Source organism: Hesperophylax consimilis, chromosome 25 (genome assembly GCF_061612785.1).
Source record: "Hesperophylax consimilis isolate HC1 chromosome 25, BYU_Hcon_1.0, whole genome shotgun sequence".
Taxonomy (NCBI): Eukaryota; Metazoa; Arthropoda; class Insecta; order Trichoptera; family Limnephilidae; genus Hesperophylax; species Hesperophylax consimilis.
Window position 1 is genome coordinate 12,637,156 of NC_142860.1, and position 26,930 is coordinate 12,664,085.

General features: G+C 32.0%; 1 protein-coding gene across 1 annotated transcript in view; it reads left to right on the plus strand.

Annotated features, from left to right (window-relative positions):
- The first annotated feature begins 530 nt into the window (after positions 1–530).
- Positions 531–26,930, plus strand: part of LOC149411552 (potassium channel subfamily K member 18) — a 91,990-nt gene continuing 65,590 nt past the window's right edge. Inside the window, exon 1 of the mRNA XM_089646964.1 lies at positions 531–1,773. Within this exon, the coding sequence (XP_089503090.1) occupies positions 1,326–1,773 (448 nt within the window). The 5' untranslated portion in view covers positions 531–1,325. The remainder of the gene's footprint in view (positions 1,774–26,930) is intronic.

The window sequence follows — 26,930 nt, forward strand, 5'->3', positions numbered from 1 at the left end:
CCTAACACTTAAAAAATATTACAGACCGTTGGGAGTATTTCCTTATTTTTTACAGATTGAAGGCTATTTCTTGGCTCCATAGCTTATTATGGAATTGACGTTGCGAGCAGAGTTGCGTTCGAACTATATTTATTTAATTTTAGAAAATTAGAAAAAAGGTTGGCACTAGGATTTTATGTATCTGTTTCTTATAATGAGGCAGTTTGAAAAGTTTTATGCCTAAGCCGGAAGATGCCGTCTCTTGTAAAAATTTCTAGCACCGTATTTTGGTTTGTAAGATACCTCTTGAAATGTTAGTCTTTTTAGTTCCAGTTAGACATAAGTATTAAAAAAAAGTAAAAAATATTGAATATTTCGAGCATAGCAGCCAGCACTGAGTAAAATAATAATTAGTCAATTAAAAAAAATTGGCTGAGAATAAAATTCGCCAATCGCACTAATACGCCCCTGGCAAAAGCTACTGGCGGGAGACAGTACGTTCTTTTTTTAAATTCTCACGTTCAGTCGTCTTCCCTAACCGCACGCAATCTCATATGGGGAATATTTGAATATCGAACGCGCTCCAAGTTCCTTAGAAAATACCGCGATAGATTATTTAATTGTCGATTTGTGGTGGTTGTGTGTAAATTTAAAGTGCCTACTTTAGAAGAGCGGTTTTTAATCATTTAATGGGTAAACTGTGGAAAATCATTCCAATATAGTTTTAAAAAGGTGTTTTATGACGTAAGTTGTACCTAATTGAATTGATTAATAAAGATAAAGTAGTTTTATAAACAAAAACAGTGTAATTTTTCGACAAATAATAAGTTTATAAATAAACAGTTTTGAGATATTTAAAGATAAAATTATTGACTTTGTTATAAGAGCAAAAGTGGCACAGAAATAGAAATAAGTGTTTAAAAACATTTCATCTGGGAATCGTATGAATAGACAAATGTTTAAACTGTGAACATTTTATCTGTAAACAATCGTTGATTTGGAATATCATTCATTTCTGCAAAAAAACATACTTGTAATAGTTTATTTTTACTTTTAAAACCAGTATTTAAGTGATTCCATGATAATATGTGCGATTTGTACACGAGGAAAAGTTGTTTTAACACCAAGAGCAAAAAACACATTTTAATTATAACAGAAGGAAGAGCTATCAACAATTTATTGATTTTAGTACTACAGCTAATGAATAACCACTCATACTCTACGAATATTTAAAATAAAGTTCGGCGGAAGAAAGACGCTACATTCCAAAAGATATTTTTTTATTTAATTTGAAAAAATTTGAAAAATTTGAATTTGAAAAATTCTAAAATTGAGATACTTTTAAAATGGAGACAGCGCCGAGGGTACCACCAAAACCGAAGATCACACTGCAAATGCCACCTCCCCAAGCACCAGGAGTCATGTATTATGGACATCAAAGGCCTCCATCGACAGCTGGAACCAACAGCATGCACAGCAATCCAATGTACCCTCCAAACTTCCAATTTAACATGCAACCAATGACCCCTGCTGCAGCAAATAGCCAATACTACAACCCTTTGGCCAATATGTACCAAAGCAAGGCTTCTGAATACATGTTCAAGCAGTTTGAAGGGTTCAAAGACTTCACCATGAATACGGCCACTAGTGGACTCAGCGTTGGGCAGAAGTCGGCTTTTTGGATGTACAACAAAGTTAGCAAATGGTCCAAGAAATGGTTCACACATATTTTCTTGTTTATTGTCATTGTTGCCTACACAGCTGCTGGGGCTGCAATATTCGTGGCTGTAGAAGGTAAGATGTTGGAATCACGAATATTTTGATTGGACCTCTTCTACACCTGCAATTTTATTCCTTCCTGATCCTTCATCCGCATACTCCAAAAAAGGTATATATACTCAACTAACCTTACCTAAACTGGTTACGACACTAAAATAATAATATTAAAAAATATATAAATATATATATATATTTAATAAAAAGGCAAAAGCTTCGTCAATGTTGTAGCCATATAACTATATTTCTTGTTGTTAAAAGCCTCGCCAATGTTGTAGCACAATAATTATATTTCTTGTTGTTAAAAGCCTCGCCAATATTGTAGCACAATAATTATATTTCTTGTTGTTAAAAGCCTCGCCAATGTTGTTGCACAATAATTATATTTCCTGTTGTTAAAAGCCTCGCTAATGTGGAAGTACTAGTAATATTTCTTGTTGTTAAAAGCCTCGCCAATGTTTTAGCACAATAATTATATTTCTTGTTTTTAAAAGCCTCGCCAATGTTATAGCGCAAAAATTATATTTCTTTTTGTTAAATTACAATATAAAATATATTTTTTAAAAAATTCCACACGAATTGAATTTGTTGAATTTACTCTAAAAATGTGAAGAATGAAAGAACCACAACATGTTAAAAGCCTTTACATTTAATATTTTGATTGCTGTAAATATAAAATAATATGTGAAGTAATTAAATTATTTTTTATAATAAATACCGCGCAAGAGTTCCAACAGCTCCCAAACGTCTGGAACAAGTAAGACAATGGCATTCACAAGGAAATGGTAAAAAAGGTAATTCTGATGTGGTCACCAAACACGGAAAAAGTCAGTTCAAGCTACGTTTCAATCCTGAATGGTGGTCTTTCACAAGGGCAATACTATATTGCAGAGTATCTTCCACTCTCGTTAGTAGAAAATACGCCCATCTTGGATTTTTCATAAACTATAAAAGACACATAAAATAAAATAGAATTTTTTATTTTTTTTATATTAACTCCACACAGGAGGCCCTGAAGAAAATAATTTCCCTCAGGGCCTATGTCATCTTTGGGGATGCTGTGTGGAGGGTCTTTTTGTGGAGAGGAAGGAGTGAACATGGGTCTTGAAGAGTCCCATGTTGTAGGAGGGAGGAAACACAGAGGCCGGCAGTTCGTTCCACAGCCGAGCTGTTGAACTTAAGAACGAATCGTAGAAGCGACCCGTTCTCATGTGACAAATGTCAACTGTGTACAAATGTTGGGCGCGCGTTTGGCGTGTATCCCGACTACACACCGGTGCCGAAGGTTGCCGAATTTATTGAATAGAAATAATATTTATTGAATAGAAACAATATTTATTGATTGGAAACAATATTTATTTATTTGTAAGAAAAAAACAGCTTTTACATAATATACAATGATAGATATAAATATACAAGTTAACTAAAGTCAAGCCACAGAAGTTTCTTATGCTAAAATTCATAGGAAATGAAATTTTAATATCTTGAATTTAATTTAATTTATTGAATAGAAACAATATTTATTGAATAGGAATAATATTTATTGAATAGAAACAGAATTTATTGAATACAAACAATATTTATTGAATATTTATGAATAATATTTATTGAATAGAAACAATATTTATTGAATAAAAACTATATTTTTTTAATAGAAACAATATTGGTGGCAGTAAAAATATAGTAATACTGGAAGATTATTATTACCTACTAAATGACACGTACCCGGCGTTGGTTTGGGTTATGAATGCTTTAAAATAAAGGTTTGAAGTTGTGAATTCTAGTGTACCTGAAAACTGGGTCTATTTTAAGGTGGATATAATATTATTCTAAAGAAGTGAGAGGTTTACTTTTATGTTTTTTTTTGTTTCTGTTTAGTATTGAAACAGTTTTGGATAATACCTACTATCATTTCCCATTCATATACTATCATATCTACTATATATTCCCTTCCTTAAAACAGCCTTACCCACATTGGAAAGTATAAGATGATTTATGATGAATTGTAAATTGTCGCTCGTCAGTCGAAGTCGTGTTGTATAACAAGAAGGTACAATCTTAGTATCCTCGTTGTATTATTCACATGCTTTGTACTAAATATCAAAATCACATCCATTTTCCCGTGATTTATTCAAAACCAATTGAATGAGCTCTTTACTGTCGTATTTTATTGTGGATGTGATTTAGGGTTCATTTTACGTGTAATTGAACACGTTACAGTTTCACTTGATCGTGTCACGTATTCCGCCATTCACTACTATATACCACATTGGTACTAATAAAAAACTACATTATATCGAATTTTATTCGACTCCGTATCTCATTCTAGTGCAGAGATGATGTGTTAAGTCTTTCTCGGGCATTCCCGACTTTTTATACCATTCAAACCACTCTCCAAAAAACTCTTTGCAATATAAAAACAATCTGAAATTTTCAGCAAAATCAGTCCAGTAGTTTAGAGTCTATAGGGGACAAATAAACGAAAAAACATTTTGATATATTTTTAAAGATTTGGCTTTATTTAAATATTAAAGGGATTCTTAAAAGCTCTTTCATAGATGGCGCTAATTAGATTGTGTTGAATGCAAATATATTGGTGATTCAATAAGAAACTAATTTATTCATATTCATGTTGAGCATTTGCACGCGCATGCACATGTATAGGCCATAGGCATACGAATAAATTTTATTAATAACTTGTAAATACAGATAAGTAAATTAGTAGAATCAAGTAAAAAAGATAAATAATGCAACACTGAAGAATATAAACCGATAGAAGTGTGTTGTGAACGTGTCCGTGGGGCAGAAGTGATGTAAATTTATTTTTTACTTTCACAAATAATCATTTGAATAGAAATAAATTATAGTGCACAAATATTTAGAAGTAAATAAATATAGTTTTGAAACTTTATCAGAAATTTATCATAACCAGAATTAAAGTTCACGACGCAAAACCTTAAAAAAACGCCTCTCAAACACTCCTGACCCCGAAAAACGCGAACCGAGTTGTTATTGATGGAATATATCCTAAATTTAAATTAAATATATCAATCTTTGTTTACATACTACGTAAGCTAAATATCCACATCTCTAGATCAGATGTATAGTTTTTGTACTTACGCCAATGATTCCGTCAGTACCTACTCATTGATGATCCCACGCAAGAAAAATAAGTTCTTAACGACGTTAATTTCCTAGCACCAGCGCCATGCGGTGTTAGAAACATGCAACAGTTTGACAATTTGACAGTTCGCAAAGCAACTTATTTTTAACATTCAATCTAAACTAATCCTAAATATATATAAAGAACACAATTTTAAACTTTTTTCCACTTGTTTTTTATTTGACCGTGACCGGTTTCAGCCTGTTAGGGCCATCTTCAGACTGGTACAATTTTGTCTTAAACTAGGGTTTATATACATAGGCAAATTACATTGAGGGGAGGGGTTAACATAGTAGGTTGATTTGAATTATGAGGGGTTTTTTGTGAAATATGATATTTCCCAAATAAGTATTGTTATTAAAATCAAATGAATTTATCTGTAGAACTATGATAATTATGCCTATTAGGACTATCAATTTAAGGATTTACCCAACATAAAGCTATCGGTAATCTATTGTGTGGTTAGGAAACATATTTTAATGGATTTTATATAATTCAAATACATATTTAGGATAGGTGACACACTGATTATAATGGGTATAGCAACGGAGATTTAGCAACTGATTCTAATTTTGTGTTCATAACATTGTTGGAGTTTACTTTTTTAGTTAGGCGGGTTATCTCTAATGACTCTAGCCTATCTAATTTATGACCTTTGTCGCAGGTATGTAAAAATTTTACATCTCTATCCTTGTCAAACGAGTGTTTATTCTCAAGTAAGTGTGCCGCAACATTCGACATTTCTCCTTTGTCATTTACCCAGCTTGAAAAATGTTCTTTTATGCGGGTTTTGAATGATCTACCTGTTTGGCCTATATAGTAAGACGGGCAATTGGCACAGTTGATTTGGTAAACTCCTGAGTTTTCCATTTTATCCCTTTTATCTTTATTATTTATTAGGATTTTACCTAATGAATTTACATTATAGAATGCTGTTTTAAAATTGTCTTTATTGGTTATCCTAGATATTTTGTTGGATATATTACCAATAAAAGGTATTTTAACCCATTGTTTTTTTGTGACATCCTTTTCATTGTTGATTGTAAGACCTTGTGATATGATTGCCAGTGTGAGTTTTTTATTCTTTTTCTTTAATAAACTATCTATAAGTTCACTACTATATCCATTATTATTTGCTATGGTTTTAATAACATTGAGTTCATTATTATAATTTATACAATTCAGGGGTATATGTAAGAGTCTGTGAATGAGTGAGTTAAATACTGATAACTTGTGAGAAATGTGGTGTCTAGATGTGTTATGTATAATGTTGTCGCTGTATGTTGGTTTTCTGTAAATTGTAAATTCTAATTTATTATTAATTATTTCAATACCTATGTCTAAAAAATTAATTTTATTTCCCCCCATTTCCATTGTAAATTGGATGGCTTTGTTGATTTTATTAATTTCTTCTAGAAAATTATCTAATTGTCTGTGAGTTCCCGTCCAGATAATTAAAATGTCATCTACGTATCTACGATAGAAGGTAACATTTTTAAATGATTTTAATTTTTCTATCTGTTCTTCCATGTGATCCATGAAAAATTCGGCCAGCACCGGTGATATCGGGCTGCCCATGGCTAGTCCATTAGATTGAATATAAAAATTATCATTAAATCTAAAGAAGTTTTGTTCTATACATGTATTTAGTATTTCAGTTATTTCTTTCCGTTCTATCAAATTAGTATTACGTTTTTCCATGTAGTTGTTAATAATTATCTTTAATTCGTTTGTCGGTATGTTAGAAAATAGGCTGACAACATCAAACGAAACCAGAGTGGCATTGTTAGGTATGTTTATGTCTTTGATGAGGTCTATAAGTTGTAGGGAATTTATTATGCCGTATTTTGATTTAAAATTGAGAGTGTTTTTGATGATTCTATTTCCAAATTTTGCTAATTTATAGGCAGGAGCTGAATTGTATGATACTACTGGTCTTACTGGCATGTTATTTTTATGTACTTTAGGTTGTCCATAAAGGCGTGGGCATTGGGGGTTCATAACAGATAGACTATTTTTATGGAATTTGTTCTTAATAAGGACTTTGCTAGAGTTTAAGATTGAGTTTACATCAGATGCGAATTCCACCACGAAATAACAGTTTCAAATATTAAAATATTAAACTAATCCTATTAAACAAATAGATTACGTGATAATTTTTTAAATTTTCTACTACAGTTCATCTTATGATTATCCAAGACCTAAGAAAAATGGCAGATAATATAATGACTCTCATAAAAAAGCATAAGGTTTTTAAGCCCATACTTTAATTATTTCTAAAGTTTTCAAAACATTTAACAAAAATGACCATGTTTACATGCAGAAAAAAAGCACGAGCTTTCATCGAAGTTCACTTTAAGGAATAATTAAGAGAACCTGGGCGGCACAGAACTTGATGGGCTAGCTGAATAAAACAGAACCTTTTCAATTCTTTTGTTAAGGAACAAAAAAAGCGAAGAATCTTTTCAAGTTTACCTAAAAACCTAGAAAAATGTCTTAGAATTTGACGGAAAATTGAAATATTTTCGGGACTCTCAAATATGGCTAATATTTGATTATATATAAGAACCCAAGCGCTCTTCAAATATAGCTAATATTTGATTATGTAGAAGAACCCAAGCACTCTGCGTAATCATGTCTGAAAAGGAAAGCGAGTTTCACCATGTGAAACATATGGCTGCGTTACGAATGCATGCAGGTCTAACTGCATTTGAACATTGGGTGTTTTGGCTATACCACAAGATGACATTTCTCTCGAGGAAGGCTGAAACCCACGTATTCTTATTTGTGATGATGATGACATATACAGCCATAGGTGCGGGTATCTTTATGGGCGTTGAAGGGAAAGAGGAAAGTAAGATTGCCAATTCTATTCATATTTTCCATATCAAATTCATATTCATTCTACTGCATTAACTTAAGGCTCCGTAGTAGGCATTCAAAAAGAAGAAGAATATTTGAAGGGGACGTATGTAAATAAGAATTTTACATTGAGCGCGCTAAAATTAAGAGTAAGCAAAAATATTTCAAAAAAGCATCTTGTCATCAGTAGCATAAAGAAACACAGTAATTTTTTTCATACCTATGGTATGTTTTAGAACCGAACCAAATGTATTTTTTGTTTCTGAGTACACTTTGCGATTTTTTTCCACCGAGGGAATTTCAGATAATTACTTTTTCAACTCATCAAATGTTAAGAAATTATTTTCAAAAACAGAATTTTTTTAAATAGCTTAAAACTGAAAGTGCTCAGTGGACATTCGGAATTTTCAATAAAAAAATAATTTTGTATTCGTGGCCAAAATAAACATCGAAACTTGATGACCTTTTTTGTAAATCAAAATCAATAATCATTGAGGAATAATATAGTATAGCAAATATCTAGTAGGCCTCATTAGTATTTTTTTATTTAGGTTGTTTTAAATTATGGAATAAAATTTAAAATATTATCAGAGACTCGGAATCAGAATTCGGTTGCATCATCCAATTTCTGAAACAAGTTTCCAAATAGTTGTAATCACAAAAACTACTTGAAAGCAGATTAAGACATAAAATTAGAAAAAAAATACGCTCTTCAAATGACACAGTATACTATTTTTTCTGTATTTTAATACAATTTTTCGACATTTCGACATTGAGTTTGACTAAATATTCATTTAAAAATAATCAATTAAATTTATAATTTTAATGGAAGAAAGTTGTCACTGCTAGAAGATATTTCATTTACCGAGAGATATTTTTTTACTGTACTGTACTCGTATGTATATCGAAATCAACGTATTTACGGATTGATTTACGTCAATCGTTATCAACCCCCAACCATCTCATATTCTTGTATCCCCTCTCTATAATTCACACTAATCTGGTTTGTTCTGGATATAATAGGGTTGTCAAAAAAGGTGTACCACATTTTAAGTTAAATTTCACTAAATGTTTATTAAAGGTGTAAAATTTATTGATTCACCAAAACACGCAGAAAATCTTATTTTTTTACATTACTTGACAATTTCGATAGAGTTCCCCCGGTTGCACGGTCAACTAAGAGAGAGTCGACCTCCCTCTAGGGCATCGATTCTCCAATCTAGGCCGCTCGCAATCGCCGTCGAAAGTACATAAATTGGTCGAAACTCTTATTCTTGAGTCTCGTTGAAGGTACATAATTACAAACGCCAAACGTTAAAAGTCATTCCACTTGTTGTTCTAGTGGAATGACTTTGTCAAGTATCGAGGCCCTGGTACACTGTATCATATCAGGGGTCACATTCGCAATTGCCGCATGGATTCTCTCACCTACAAGCATTGATGTAACTTCTATTGAATTTTTCATGTGTAGTAATCTTAAGAGCTTATTTTTACTTAAAATTATCTATCCTCTAATTGACAGCCCTGAATTATCGACATTCATTTATATGAATGTACCTGCCAGACTAACTCGAAGCAAAGACACTTTTAAATGTAACAATAACCTCAATACTAACTACTGATATTTATTCACCAATTCCAAGAATTCATCACCTTGCAAACCAAAGCTGTGAACTTATTGATATGTTTTGTGTTAATAATATAGTGGGTTTCAAAAGGCAACTAATTTCAGACCTATTGGCCCGTTATTAACTTTCATCATTTTTAAATGTTGTCTCTATACCTTCCTACGAGTACATTGCATAATCCTATTTAGTTTGATTTTGTTTTTAACACACATATTAATAACTGTATGCATGTATGAACATACTTAATTTATAAATTGCTTTTTTTTGTTGTTGTTTTAAAAATAAAATTTTCTGTTGGCACTGTATTATGCAGTAAAATATGTATCGTTTAAAATCCCATCAGGGCGTTTAAATAAATAAATAAATTAATTATTTACGCAAACAAAAATCCGGGATCTGCAACTTAAGAGAGAGAATCCGCGTGGCATTTGCCATATGATTCGTCGTACTTGTAGGGAGGTCGAACATCGTTTGGATGTTTTGTCATGCAACGTGCAGGCGGAACTCATATCGAAATTTTAAAAGTAGTTTAAAAAAATAAGATTTTTTGCGTGTTTTAGTGTAATAATTAGCGTACCTTTAATATACACTAGGTTATTTCATATTAAAATCACGGACACTTTTTTATTCGGACTGTAACAAAACATTTCAATGTCAAGTTGTCGTAAAATCGTTACTTTTCGTTTCAATATTTCTCGAGGGAAGAGAGCGCATTTTTTACATTCCGAAAGTATTTCATAATACGAGTGTTATTTTTGCGTACAATTTTTTTGCAAGTCGCACGTAATATTATAGGCCATTTCCGTACTCTTCGACACGATTGCCAGCAGCTCCGCAAATCATAGGTTAAATAGACTCGAATAAAGATGAATATCTGTACACTTTCTACTTTACTCTAAGTTACTTCGTATCTTTTGTAATGACTAATTGGTTTTTGAAAAATCATGTTCATGATCTCTTTTATTTCAAGGTTATTTGGACTGGTTTGAAAGTCAGCAAAATAGATATATTTCATGTAGTAGAAGATTATGCATGATAAAGTTGCTAAAATTTCACGCAAAAAACTTTTATCCTCTGAAAATAATGATTAAGGCGATGCACTAAGTCGTGTAATATTTTAAATTGAGCCGCTATCAATAACAACCCTTACGTAGATGGCGATAAGGTATAAATTCCCGCTTAACACCATCCGCCTGTTTTGATTTATGCATGAAAAAAACATGGCCTAAAAGTGCCTTTTATTTTATTTTGTCGATGTTCAGGCATTAATTTTTTTTTCGATCATTTTATAAATAACTTAATTTGCCACATTATACAATAAAATCATAACCGAAAATGGGTTCGTAAATAGGAGATTTTGAACTTTAAATCAGTTTTCATAGGTCTTTACACTATTTTTTTCTGGGCTTATAAAAAGATTTATTTAAAAATTACTCGATTATTTCAAAGGCCACGCTGTATTCTAATCGCAGTATTTACTTAAAGCATCTGAAACATTTCTAGGCGACCAAATTTTCAATACAAAAACACATGATTTTGCATTACTACGTATAGCATCGCCTTAAATGAAATTAAAAAAATATACATCATTGGTTTTGATTATATTCGTGTGGTTGTTTTTATCATCGATAATGATTATTTTCAGAAACAATTTAAGTTTATCGTATAGTTCTGGCGGTAAATACAACCCGCAATTTGATCGCTTTGCAGGAAATAGTTGGCTTTTAAAAACAATTTTATTGTGTCCTGACCGCGTGGTCATCATTATGAACGCCTATGTTTTAACTACCGTCATAAGCAGTTATCGTAGAATGCATAAGTTGTTTTAGAAACAGTGTTTTACCTGTGTCCGTTAAAATATTTGTAATATTTGATTTGAAGTTTGTGTCACTGCGAGGAATATTCCATTTTTGGTATTTAGCTAACATCAAGTAAAAAAATCTAACATTAAACATAATACAACGTAATATACATAGCTTCTAACAGTAAATGTAAATAATTTTACTCCCTCGATATTGTTTTCATAGATTGCTGTTCATAGCTGCGATACACCCAAAGTTTAAAGTTAATGTGAGATGTAATTTTCACATTAATTAAATATTTTATAGTAGGGCAGACCCGTGAAAAACCATAGGAGAACTATTATAAACGTCTAAGAACACCCGTTTCCTATATCGCTGAATTTAAGTGTTTTTTATGTGCCATTCTGGAAGTTAAAAAAAGAATATAATATACATCCTAATTCTTTGGACGTATTATTGACAAGCTTGAATACGCTTATACGATGGAATGTTGGCAACTTTACATCTAAAACGCCTTAAATTCGTTATTTTTGCGACTACACCAAAAATAACAATCCCACAGCATTCACAAAATACCAACAAGTGTTCATAACATCGCATTTATTGCAAAATTCCACCGCTTTCGCTAAAAAAAAAACAGAGTTTTTCCCAAAAACAAAGCGACTTTTTCAGGTCCTTGTAAATGTTTTTAATTCTTGCCAAGACTAGCTCGTGCTGTCCGAACCCCAATTTTCACAGATTTATTGACAACTGAATGAAAACATTTAAAATCTTCAGGCCGCCTCAAGAAAGGAAGCCCCAGTGAGGAGGGCTGTTAACACTGCGACATTATTACTATACGTACTGCTTCTGCTTATGCTAACTTAAGTCATGATCATTTAGAAGCTTTGATTAAATATAAACTATTTAAAAAAGTCATAATAACACAAAGTTCCATAAAAAAATCACTAGAATTTTATTCCCCACCAAACGATGATGTTGAAAAATATGTAATTTTAGAAAAGCGACGTTTTGTTTGATGTCGCACAGTCATGAGGAGGTAGCTTTGTAATAAATCAAATCCATGGCTGTTTCAGTGAGAAATATTTCAGGTGAAAAGATTAATAGTTTCAGCCAATGAAGCGAATAGGAATGGATAGTCCTGTCACAGAGATCGGTCGGGAACAAGACAAACCCATTTATCCATTTCAAGTCTGCCCGACACATATAATAAATACAAATATTTTTCTATTATTTCATAGTGTTGAGAATCGTGATGACGTTTTAATTTATTTTTATATGTGACTATTAGTTTCTACCTTTCTTCTCCCAGGTGTCAACACTCGTTTTGTCATTGAACCTCATTTGCCACTAGCTGTACCCCGCCACGCGTTGCTGTAGCCCATTCAGTCTGTACAGATATATTAACAATAGCGCGTGTCGCTTTACGTCCAACAGTATTAAATTTTAATTATATTTTTTTAATTTCAAAAGATTAAAATTTTGCTGATTTTCTCAACTCGTACATGATTTATGTAAGAATGACAAAATAATATTTTGTAATACAATAATAAAACATAAGGGAAAAGGAAATTTTATATGCAAAACAAAAATAAAAAAAAAAAAAAAATTGTAAAAAAAAAAATTAGAAATAATAATAAAACTGATTCATAGAAAGATATTTCGGAGTAAATAGAAATAAAAATATCAAAAGTAAGGTTAAAATAGATTCAAAATTAATTTTCGACTTTATGTCCGGGTTAAATCTTCCCCATAGGAAAAACTGAACCCTTCCACACCCTTTTCCACAAATGATCATCTTGTCAATCCACATTATGCAAGTGCATTATATAAGAAAAATAAATTAATACAAGAACAACATGTCATGTCAACTCACCAGAGATCAAATGGGAAAATAATTCACATAACAGAGGGTTCGGCTCGGTAGAACTCCTAACAGGGACTATAAAACCTACTGATCCCTCAACATAAATATTTAAAAAATCTTTCGTAATCCTACATGTATTTAAAATGACTGAAAATTCATCATGAATTTATCTATACAAAAAAAATGTTTATACAGTGTTAGGAACTAATTTATTCTTTAAAGAAGGTTCGTCCCCTTTCAAATACCCAACAGATGGCGCTGTTTAAAAAATACATGTTTTTTACTGTTACAGGTGACATCTATATAAATTAGGTATATAAAAAACACGCGTATCTTGAATATACAAGATCTGTGAATATTCTATCCAAGTTCTGTTATTATTTCATAATTATGTTTTGCAGTAAATGGAAAAATTCGCGTTATGGCTGAAATCCCCTTTTTTCACATAAATATGAGGAATTTTTCGCCAACGTCTACTTTTCATGTATCCACTCATATGTAATTAAATCCAAAAAAATGATTCTATTATCAGTAAAATTTACGGAAATGTAAATGCAATGTTGTGGAAGAATGCGTGGGAGAATAATGAATGGAACGGATGATGTTAAGATACCCAGAAATATTCGTGTTCGAAGAATTTGGCAAATTGTCACAGTACCTACTCGGCATGAGTCGTACTGACTGATTCTAAATTTTTGTAATTGCAATACATATATATACTACAGGGTTTTCCAATAAGAGGTGTTATTTTGATATTCAAAGAAAAATACCAGTTTTTAATGTAAATGATCGAATGTTTATTTCATTAAAAAGAAGAAGGAAAAATAACATCATTCAAATGACCACCACGACCACGCCTACAGGACCATATCCTTTTCATGAAATTTTCCATAACCAAATCGCAAAGTGGCTGCCTTATGTCCTCGATGGCCTCACGAATTCCATCTTTGAGGTCTTGAAATGACGCTGGGCTATTGGCGTAGACCTTCTCTTTCATGTGGCCCCAAAGGAAGAAGTCGCAAGGTGTTAAATCACAAGATCTCGGTGGCCAATTGTGATCACCTATTCGAGAGATAACACGGTCCGGAATCTTTTCCTGTAAAAGCTCAATGGTTTCGTTACTTGCGTGACACGTAGCACCGTCTTGTTGAAAGTAAACGTTGTCCAGATCAATACCATCCAATTCCGGCCATAAAAAAATCATTAATTCTTTAATTAATATTCAAAATAACACCTCTTATTGGAAAACCCGATACTATCTACACTACTTACTATCTACTGGCAGAGCTTCTGGTTTGAAAACCTCCTTGATTATGCCAATGCGCTTCACAAACAACACAATCCGTACGCGTCGTTCCTGAGACCCGCGTCGCCATCAACCATTGTCGAATTCTCGAAACGCCAAAACCAGAACGCTCTCATAAACTCACTCATAACCAAACAGTTGCTGTTACGCTATAATTTTTTACATCCTATCATTATTTAATAATTGTATTGTTTCTAGCATTGATCTAAAGCACAACACCCACTGTTACAAAATATCGTAAGTTTGCAAAATTTTAGCAACGTTTGACTGTGTATAAGCTTCCGCACGGATGTATGGCGGCAGTCGTCAAGATACTTGAATCGTCATGTATCGGATATTTTCGTATCCCTGTGAAAGAAGGGCCTTAGGTTATGATGTTTTATAGACATTCAAACTTGTCATCAAATGGCCAATCAGAACCTTTTTGTTTTTTCGACCGCCATTTCTAGGTTTGTTTCGGCTTCGAAATTCAAAATTGGAAAAGTGATTGTGTCGGTACAAACTACCAACCAATAATCAGAAAATAATTTTACTTTTATTTCATTATTATTCTGTGTTCGAAATGTGTAATTGTTTTTATTTAAATATTTGACTTAACTAATTATTCCTAAAAGTTTGTCAGGAAACAGCCAGCAATCCCGTTTTTAAACGGATTACCAATAATTTGAAGAGATTTTTAATAAATTACATTTTTTTTCATTTTCCATTCGGTAATAAACACATTTTACAATTTCCGACTTTATGTCCGGGTTAAATCTTCCCCATAGGAAAAACTAAACCCTTCCACACACTTTTCCACAAATGATCATCTAGTCAATCAACATTATGCAAGTGCATTATATAAGCAAAATAAATACAAAACAATACAAGAACAATTCAACCCACCAGAGATCAAATGGGAAAATAATTCACCGACTCCAGATACTTTCATATCAGAGGGTTCGGCTCGGTAGAACTCCCAACAGGGCCTATAAATCCTACTGATCCCTCAACATAAATATTTAAAAAATCTTTCGTAATCCTAAATGTATTTGAAATTACTGATTTTTGCATTTTTATATATAATTTTTTTGATAGATCTAATACGCCTAAATTTTGCATGAGAGAGCTAGGTATAATGCCAGTAGTAAATAACAAATGGTTATATTTTTATAGTCTGAGAATGCCAAATTCTTTTTATCTCATTTCCTAAATCTTCTTATATTTTCACTAACAGATTTTTGAATATTGCACGAATTTGGAATAGCGACATCATTAATTTTATTATTAACAGTTAGCATATTATTATTTTCGAAATAGAAGACACGCAGATTTTTCGCCACCCTGTACTTTATGTGACTACTAGTTTGAAATGGTATTATACGATTTTACATACGTTATGTAGGCTTTACAGACTTCCGTTGCAGCGCTAAAATAATTGGCATGAATTTTTCATTCATTTTTCACGAACGCTGCCAGTGTTATAATGGTGACTTTTATGTTTAATGGATATAAAAAATGGTTTTTCAACTATTAAATAAATAAACAAGAACAATTTTCTCAAATTAAGATAACTCTAGCTCTTCCTTTGACGTCAGACATTACATAAAAATGCACGAGCAATGTATGTATTTTGCGTCAACGTTTTCAATAATAATAACTGCTCGGTGGTCGAGTGGGTAGCGTTTTTGCTTACCATACCTAATATTACGTGGTGAATTCCCAAGGGCTGTATCCAGATTCTTAAAGGAAATTTTTTTGACCATTTTGTGAAAACGTAATCATTATTGTATGCTCTGTTTTAAATATAGGGTTTTCCAATAAGAGGTGTTATTTTAAATGACCCGCTATTTCGGTAGGTGTTACTTTTGAAGCTGTCATTTTTTGACATTTGGCAAGTAAAAACTAAGCCATTAATAAAAATGGAACGATACATGCTTCAACAACGCATTGAAATTATTAAAATCAAATGAAAATCATCTTGAGTGATGAGGCCCATTTCCACCTCGGTGGCTTCGTCAACAAGCAAAATTGTCGCATCTGGGGCTCGGAAAACCAAAGAATTATTGTTAAAAAGCCTCTTTATTCTCAACGTGTGACAATTTGGTGCGGTTTATGGCCCGGCGGAGTCATTGGACCTTACTTTTTCGAAAATGAGGCTAGAGCAACAGTTACGGTGAATAGATTGCGCTATAGAGAGATGATTAATGATTTTTTATGGCCGGAATTGGATGGTATTAATCTGGACAACGTTTACTTTCAACAAGACGGCGATACGTGCCACACAAGCAACGAAACCATTGATCTTTTACGATTGAATATCAAAATAACACCTCTTATTGGACACCCTGTAGTACAGTTAATCGAACCAAAGTATCTGGGTGATTTTTTAAAAGTTTGCATACTGTTGGAAAATGACCCATTCTTTTTTTGTTGTTTGATCAAATTGAGCAGTATTTAGTACAAGTGGAATTCACAACGTATAAATATAATAAAATTGACAAAAAATAATTCAACGGAAATATTAAATGTGATTCGTAAAATTTTATAAAACATTTCCGATTTAACCTGTTTGTATAAAATAATTAATTTAATGTTTGATACCCCTGACTTATTATATGTAATCTCTTTTAATACTCCAAGCAGGTCAGTTACAAGACAGTAGCTACCATATTATTGTAGCAATTCTATATCAACGTCCCAATATTACACTCCTATGCGACGGATTCAACAGCTAGGAAACAAAACACTCCGATGTTGTTGATTAATTTAGTACATCAATTTCATTATATAAGCACACCTTATTGAAGTTTTTTTCATCAAGTAGGGGACATTTTGATAAAGCTATTTAAATTGACAGTATTACAGTATTTTGCACATTAACAGTATTTTGTCGTCTGAAACAAAATTAAATATTTTGAATTTTTTATTTTTATATTTTGAACCTACATACTGTGTGGATCAAATTTAACAATATTTTTATTTATATATGTGTTTTAAACAGTCATTTCCTGCTCTATTTACGAGTATAATTTCGTAAATATTGTGATATATGTATGTAAAAGTCGGCGTTAAATAAAATAAATAAATAAATAACAACCTAAAACAGTTCACTTTGGGAGGCGGGTTTAGGTACCGCCGCCTCGGAAACCATTGCTTGGATAACCAACACTTCTGCCATTAGTCACCGCAAGTGGTTCGTTACGTTTGGTGATTTAGCTGGGTGCCCGGGTTCATCGGGTGAGGAGTGTTCACGATGCGCCTGCCCATAAGTTACTTGACCAACTTGATACTTGCCTTGACCCATCGTCTTGAACCGCAGCGTGAGAGATAGATCATATGTCCGTCACTCCTGGATACACTGATCCCTAGATTCTTACCCATCCCTCATACCCTTTTCCTTCCCAGAACTTCCTCTTCTTCTTTTCTTTAAAAATACATCACCCCCACCCAAAAAACAGAAACGAAATAAGCAAACTTCATAAAATTTCATATTTATTTATTTATTTTATTTAAGCGCCCATAAGGCTTTTACATATAATAATGTACAACTTTATTTTTCTTAGTTATACAGATTACATAAAAAATCTGTGTTAACAAAATATATGTTACATAAAAATTATCAGAGTTAACAAAATATAGGTTACATAAAATATAAGAGTTTAAAAAATAAAGGTATTATAGAATACAAATAAGTTTGAAAAAAAATAGAAAATCTGCCGAAATCCTCCAAATCAACGATAATGATAATAAGAAGGTATAAAATTAGTTGATAACAATAGTTTACAAAGTAGGTAGAAATAGTTCTCACATACTCCGTTTAAAGTTTGCCAAGTTCAAATTATTGTCAAATTCATTTATATTGTTTAAGTATTTTTCACCAAGACTGTGTAAACGTTGTATTGGAGAATGAAAACGATAGTTGGAATGAGATGTATGTACATAAAATGTTGATATTTACCTAGTTGTTCGTGTAGGTATGTGTAGATTTATTAAATGCAGGAGTTCACAACAATTGAATTTAGAGTTCAATAATTTTAATAAAAAGGTTAGGTCGTTTATTTTACGGTAGGATTGCTTGGTTTAAAAAAATAATGCACATTGTAGATTTTTGTTCGCAATAACACAATTATCGTAGCTGAGCGGAATGGGAATTTTTTAATGATCAAGTATAAAATTAGCAATTTAATTTTTATTTATTATCTAAGTCAAAGTGGACAACATAAATAGAAAGTACATTTTGAAACCTTGCATTAACACCAAAATCTATGGTAGCCATCTATAGCTAGTTGGTAGTTTTTAAAAACTTTTTTAATGAATCTGAAAATACAGGGTTGAGAAACGCCTAAAATGCAGGAATGCCGATTATATTTTTCAGTTTTTGAATAAAATAACCAAAAACTATTAAAATGATGCATATTTCTAAAACGTGTATTTTTCTGGCTTTAACACATAAACACGCTACAAGGTTCACAGGAAACTTATTAATCCCAAAAGCAAACAAAATTGTATTTCAAAAAGGATCACACTACACGGCCATTAAAGTATATAACAACCTTCCACGTAGCATCAAACAAATAACCGACGTACTTAAATTTAAATCATCACTAAAAACATTTCTTTTAAACAAATGTCACTACACTTTAAATGAATACCTTACATAAATTAAATACCTCTGTTTTTTTTTATTTATTATTTACATACATTTGTTAACATGTAATTGTTGGGTTATGTATTATAATATGTATTTGTTGGGTTAGCTGGAAGAAATAGGATGTAACCTATAAACTATACCCTTTGTACTCTGTATTTTTGTGCAATAAATATTTTTTTGAATTTGAATTTTGAATTTGAACTTTAAAATTTCAAAAAGCATTGCTAACAGAGAAGCTAATATTTAACTTTATTATTATTTTTATACTGAGGAAAATGTGAAATTAAATTATGCGAATTTAAAAAAAATCACCAATCTTTCTATTTTGTAAATAATCTTGTATGTACATATCATTCTTCTGTTAATTATTACATTAATAATTAATAAAAATATTAATAAAAATGTACATGTTCGTTTGTTCAAAATCTTAAATCTCTAATGCTCCTCTCCGATTGCATTGAAATTTCGACACAACGTTACATTTGAATAGGCGTGTATTTTTATTTACCTATATTATATAGGGTTCCATGATAACTCAACACAGTGACAATTCAACACACTTTAAAAAGTGATATAAAGTCATTAGAAACGTTGAAAAGATTTTTTTTAACCTAACCTAACCTCACCTAACCTAACCTAACCTAACCTAACCTAACCTAACCTAACCTAACCTAACCTAACCTTACCTAACCTAACCTACTTAACACAGTTAATAAAGTTTTTGTTTCATAACTTTCCATGACTTTATATAACTTTAAGATGTGATGAATTATCATTGTGATGATTTATCCGGCCACCATTATATAGATGTCACCTGTGACAGGTGAAATGTGTAGGCGGGGTACAGCTAGTTTTCCATTCCATTCTGTGCAGTAAAACGGGTATTATTATGCCCTCTAACAAATATGAATGTTTATTGCACTAATATAAATTCACATGTATTCTCCTATTAATTCTAAGCCACCATAAAAATAATTTATATTAAGTACCTGACGGCCATTTCGTTTGCTATAAAATAACAATTTTCGCGAGAAGTAAACACGCGCATAACTTTAACATTAAAACACATAGGAGTTGTCAATGTCCAGAGCATTCTGCAACCATTAGATGCCCACAATATTCGGTCAGTTATCTCAATGAACCGCTGGCTGGCAGCATCTTCAGACGAATTATAATCAGATGCAGATTTTAGCTTTGAGATAAAATTATTATTAGATGTTTGCTTAGACTTTCGTCTGGAGTGCTGCAGGTGCACTGAATCTGTGATTTTCAACTCTTAGAAGCAAATGAAACATTTTTGTTAAATAACTAATTAAATTGAGTTTTTGACCATTTTCTGAAAACGTAGGTAATCATTATTGTATGCTCTGTTTTAAATAGTACAGTTAATCGAAACAAAGTATCTGTGTGATTTTTAAAAAGTTTGCATACTGTTGGAAAATGATCCACTCTTTTTTTGTTGTTCAAAATTGAGCAGTATTTGGTACAAGTGGAATTCACAATGTATGAATTTAATAAAATTGACAAAAAAAAAATTCAACGGAAATATGGAATGTGATTCGAAATTTTTTTATATAAAAATGCAGAAATTATATTAAATAAATATGATTGATTTTTTAATACACTTGAAGGCCAAGGGTATAGTTCAAATCCATATTTCACAATGTATTCACTTAAAATAATCAATAGTCTATGTACTGCAAAAAAAGAAAGTCACAAAATTTTTTTGCATATTGCAAGCATACTGTGGTGAATTTTTTTTTGAGGTACAAAAGTTGGGTCAAATCTGACCGAGAGAGGACGTAACTCCAAAAAATTACACTAAACACGCGCGCACCAACATTGTAATGTTCTTTGGGATTCTGTGTGACTAAGGGCCAGTTGTTTAATAGATTTAAAAAAATCATCAAAATTCAAAATTAAGTTCTGTGAAACACTGGTACATAATGAAATAATAACAGAATATGAATGAAAATTTGGTCGCCTAGAAATGTTTCAGATGCTTTAATTAAAACTGCGAGTAGAATACATCCCGACCTTTGAAATAATCGAGTATTTTTTAGATTAGTCTTTTTATAAGCCCAGAAAAAAATAATGTATAGGCTATGAACACTGCTTTTAAGTTCAAAATCTCCTACTTACGAACCCATTTTCGGTTATAGTTTTATTGTATAATGTGACAAATTACGTTATTTATAAAATGATCGAAAAACATTTAAATATTTGTGCCTGAAAATCCACAAAATAAAATAAAAAGCACTTTTTGGCCATGTTTTTTTCTTGCATAAATGAAAACAGGTGGATGGTGTGAAGCGGGAGTTTAAGCCTTATCGCCATCTACGTAAAGCATGTTATTGATAGTGGCACGATTAAAAATATTACACGACGTAGTGCATCACCTTAAGTGTAAAAAAAAACTCAATTTGTAAAAATGTTAGTTAGCCACTTCTTGCTCTTAACCGACGATATTGGCATTTTAATGTCAGAGAAAGTTCTATCAAAATAATTACGTACTACGTTTTATAGGTAAATTTTATGGTTTTCAAAATGTGTCTTGTTAAAATCGTCCGCCTTCGTTGAACGCTTGTTGTTCATAAATCTTACAGCCCGTTGTTTAGTGACAAGACGGTTAGGGGAGCTTATTATTTTTTTTCTTTTGTCAGCTGTTTACTTCAAGTTGATCGGCGCGATTCCTCGTAAACAGTTCACAAATTAATGGATTCGTCGTGTTAAGTGTTTACCAAGCCGTCTCAAAAACCGTTCACTTTTTTATAAATTGGCGTCCTTACTTTCATATGATTTGTAAGTTTTTAAAAATTTAATAATATCTAGTTTTATTCATAAGTCACTCAAAGCAATTGCGCATGGTTTTGACCATAACCAACACCTCTGTCATAAGTCACTCAAAGCAATTGCGCATGGTTTTGACCATAACCAACACCTCTGTCATAAGTCACTCAAAAAAATTGCGCATGTGCGCATGGTTTTGCCCATAACAAACACCTCTGTCATAAGTCACTCAAAACAATTGCGCATGGTTTTGACCATAACCAACACCTCTGTCGTAAGACACTCAAAGCAATTGCGCATGGTTTTGACCATTACTAACACCTCTGTCATAAGTCACTCAAAACAATTGCGCATGGTTTTGACCATAACCAACACCTCTGTCATAAGACACTCAAAGCAATTGCGCATGGTTTTGACCATAACCAACACCTCTGTCATAAGACACTCAAAGCAATTGCGCATGGTTTTGACCATAACCAACACCTCTGTCATAAGACACTCAAAGCAATTGCGCATGGTTTTGACCATAACCAACACCTCTGTCATAAGACACTCAAAGCAATTGCGCATGGTTTTGACCATAACCAACACCTCTGTCATAAGTCACTCAAAGTGGTTCACTACTTTAGGTGATTTACCAAGGGTTCCCGGGTTTATCGGATGAGGTGTGTCCAGGATACGTCTGTCCACCAGTAGCGTAGTATGCCAGATCGGGAGAGGTTGGTTTGGGGAGACCCTTTGACCTCTTCAACTGATCTCTTGACCCATCCCCTCACGCCGCAGCTCGAACGATAGATCATACGTTCGTCACTCCTGGACACACTCCTGATCCCTAGATTCCTACCCATCTCTCATAGCTTTTTCCTTCCCAGGACTACTTCTTCTTTCTTTCCTTAAAACCTCCCTAGTAACGCCATAGACCCTTACTTAAAACCTATTAAATAAAATAGGAATCAACCCAAAACGTCTTCTCATTTAAAAAATATTTTATTTAAACATCCCAACTATTGACTGTGGGCCTTCGGTGACTTTGAAAAAATGCCGAGCAGAAAAATCATACATAAATATTTAAAAACCGTCAGAGACGTTGCGTACTTCAGTTAAGTAGTTTCCAGACTGATATTTACCTCAAGCGATTGTCTATAGAGCCTTTAACGGTTAACGGTTAAAAACCTTTAAAAAATCCTGTATTTAGTGAGAGGACACTGGTATCCAATTGATAACTTTTCTATGAGTCACAATAAACATTCTAACATGATATTGTCATGAGATACATAATATATATACCAATGAAAATAATCTACTAAAAATTATTATTATTTTTTAATGATAAACTAAGGTTTATAAGACAAGGTTTCTTATGCATAGCACAAAGAATAACAAATGATTATAAGCAATAATTAGTCAATAATTATAAGTAATAATTAGCTTTGCTGTCCTTTATGCTATGCAAAAGAAACCTTGTCTTATAAACCTTAGTGTATCATTAAAAAAATAATAATATTTGAAATTTCAAAATATTTCACCAACGAATGTAGATAAAATATATCTCGACGCCATCTAGTGGGAAATTTAGCACTAACAAAGCCTTTCACCAAAAATAAAGTTAGTTGTTTACAGATGAAAAAAATATAAGCAGTAATTGTTGATTGAAGTACTAGTACATATTGAATTATTTGGCGTGATGGAAATAAGCCGACGTAGCTCAGTGATCCAGAGCACCTGATCGGACATCAGAAGGTGCGGGTTCAAATCCCGTCGGCGGCATTTATTTTTACTCGGGAGATATTTTCAATTTGTGGATATTTCAGGCGACTAATTATTGCTTATAATAATTTGTTACTAAAAATTAGGTGGAAGAATAATTTTTCACTTTGTTGTTAAATAAATTATAGGCAATGCACTACGTCGTATAATATTTTAAATTGAACCGCTATCAATAACAACCCTTACGTAGATGGCGATAAGGTTTAAATTCCCGCTTAACACCATCCGCCTGTTTTGATTTATGCAAGAAAATAAATGGCCAAAAAGTTCCTTTTATTTTATTTTGTGGATGTTCAGGCATAAATATTTAATTTTTTTTCAATCATTTTATAAATAACTTAATTTGCCACATTACACAATAAAATCGTAACCGAAAATTGGTTCGTAAGTAGGAGATTTTGAACTTTAAAGCAGTTTTCATAGGCCTTTACATTATTTTTTCTGGGCCTATAAAAAGACTTATCTATAAAATACTCGATCAATTCAAAGGCTAAGATGTATTCTACTCGCAGTATTTAATTAAAGCATCTGAAACATTTCTAGGCGACCAAATTTTCAAACCAAAAACACATGATTTTGCATTGCTACGTAGTGCATCGCCTTCATACATATGTAAATAGAAGAAAAAAAATCATAAAAACAAATAAAGTGAAGAGATTTTTGTTTTCATTATAAAATAATATATAAAGTAATATTGTATTACTACGTATGGCATCGCCTTAAAGATCCGATGAGCGACATGGTCTGGCCAAAACTCTTCGATTTTTAGAGTTGTGTAACCAATTGAAACATTTTCATTACAATTGTAAAAACATATTTAGCAAATTTTCCGCTCTAGTAAGAAATCTTTCGGTAAACGTAGTTAAACTAGAGACATTAACGTGTGTTATTTCAATATAGTGTCGTAAAGATATCGTTGAGGTTTGTGTTTTCTTTGGACCCTGAACAAAGATGTTACATTCTCCGCATGTTGTTTTAGTTTCCGGTCCAGTAGGAGACAATAACACGGATTTCTTTGACACTTTATTTCTGCTAAAAAATTAAAGCGCTTTTTTATTGTCACATTTTCCGAACACGTAGGTACTCGTACTATATCAGAATTTAAAGGATTAAAAAAAATCATAAAAATAAGTGACTACATTGAAACTTCGAGCATCTGCGGAAAAACTATTACTTTCTACAATCATTATAAGTTCTAAAAAAAAGTAAAAATGTTTAGGAGACATCTCAAAATTATTTATTTATCTGTATACACGGTGTCCGGAAACTCGTAGTACAAGCGGGAAACTGGAGAATCTACACCACATGGGGAACCCAAAAAAACATAAAGTTTTTTGATTTGAGCATTTTCAAAAAAAAAAAAAAAAAAACCAAATATAAAAAAACAAAACCAGAAATATTTTATGATTACACCGGGTTAAATGAAGGGTGATTTCAAAATAATGCTTCAAATCCGAGTTTCTTCATTTGTTTTACTTTCAAATAGTTTTAATTAGTTGGGTACTTTGATCTTCAGTAATAATTTATAAGAATTTGATTAAAAAAAAAAAAAAAAAAAAAAAAATCAACTTCAAACTCGATTTACTCGATAACGAAAGCTCAAATAAAAAAAATATATACTACAAAATCGACTCCAAATGCGATGTAGATTCACCAGTTTTCCGCTTGTACTACGAGTTTCCGGACACCCTGTATATTATTCGTCAAACTTTACAAACATGGAAAAAATAATTCAATGGAAAAGTAATCAAAAGTAAAATGTTGTTATTTTTGTCTTCTTGTAACCATATTCTGTGCAGTGAAACACATCTACAATTTATGCGAAAGAATTGACAAATGCACGCAATCTAGGTACAAGCGAGTATCTAAATGACTCGGTCCTGATATTATTGTTGCGAATAAAAATAATTTTCGATCGAGTAGTTCTAGTTGGTATGCTGAATAAATCAGGTCTGTCTATAATTCTGAGTCAGACACAAGTCTTCTATCCGATAAAAGTATGCAAAAAACATTGTAAAACTCGACATATCCACCAAACTAAATAGAAGTCCATGTAACTAACAGTTCCGTTTCTCCCGGATATACGTTTCATGTTCCATTTTGTCCGTACTTTTCCTAATTTATTTATTTATTTATTTTGTAAGAAACAAACAGCTTTTACATAATATACAATGATAGATATAAATATACAAGTTAACTGAAGTCAAGCCACAGAAGTTTCTTATGTTAAAGTTCATTGGAAATGATGTTTTAATACCTTAAAATTAATTTTGTGTTAAAGGAAGGGGAGAGGAAGAGGTAAATAGGAAGAGGATAGGAGATGCTCCCGATACATTCCATACTCTCATATTAATAATCGATCGTACGCATTACTACATATCCATATTTCTTTAGGTTATTACCAAAAATGTCAATTCTGTAAAAATTTGGATTATATTGTGCACATATACGAGGAATTGGTTAATTTTTTCGAATGTTTGTTCTGCACGAGGGTAGATAAAATAAATCAGATTGTCGGGTTGATCTAGACGGAATATAAAGATTTATTAAATTGGTAAGTTCCGGTGAGTCCAGACCATTATTTAGGATTTTAAACAATAAGATTTGATCAAAAATTAGACGTCGTGTTTGAAGGGAGATAAAATTATGAAATTTAATGGATTCGGTATAATTTGAGAAATGTAATAAAAGACCTAATTATTTTCATATAATATTATGCAAAAATACAATTTAAAAAATGTGCTTTTATGAATTCAATTTCAGATTTCCAAAATTATCAAACAGATACATATTGACACAATGAATAACTTTTTGAATACCGTAAAACGTTCCTACTTTGCTCCTGCGAGGTAACTGTGCTCCAGTAAAATAAAAAGATTTGACTTTTTCTAGATGGAAGCACTCGCGTATTTTAGTCATTTAAAAAGTGAAATCGGTAAATACTATTCTTCCTTTGGCAAAACTAATATGACAGATTGCCGGAAGTCGAACTTTTTTTGACATTCTCTGTCATGACCTCTGAGTGTGAGCTTGCTGTGGTTTACGTTCTCCGTCAAAATCCATTTGCATCTGAGAATTTTTTGAACGAATAGAGGTGAGTGTTATCTCATTTTATAAGGAATTTCATAAACTAATTGTGGACAAAATATTTTTTTAATTTGGTGTATATTTTTGGAAAAATAGGATATTTTCGAGATTGGGTATTCTTTGCACATACTTTTGGGGATACAATGCTCCTGGAGCAATGTACCCCAATGGAGGAATTTATCCCCTAAATATGCAACCTCTCTTAGATCGACTTCCCTGTACTGGTCCTATAGATAAAGAGGCCATAAACAGTTCTTTCTTAGAGAACCT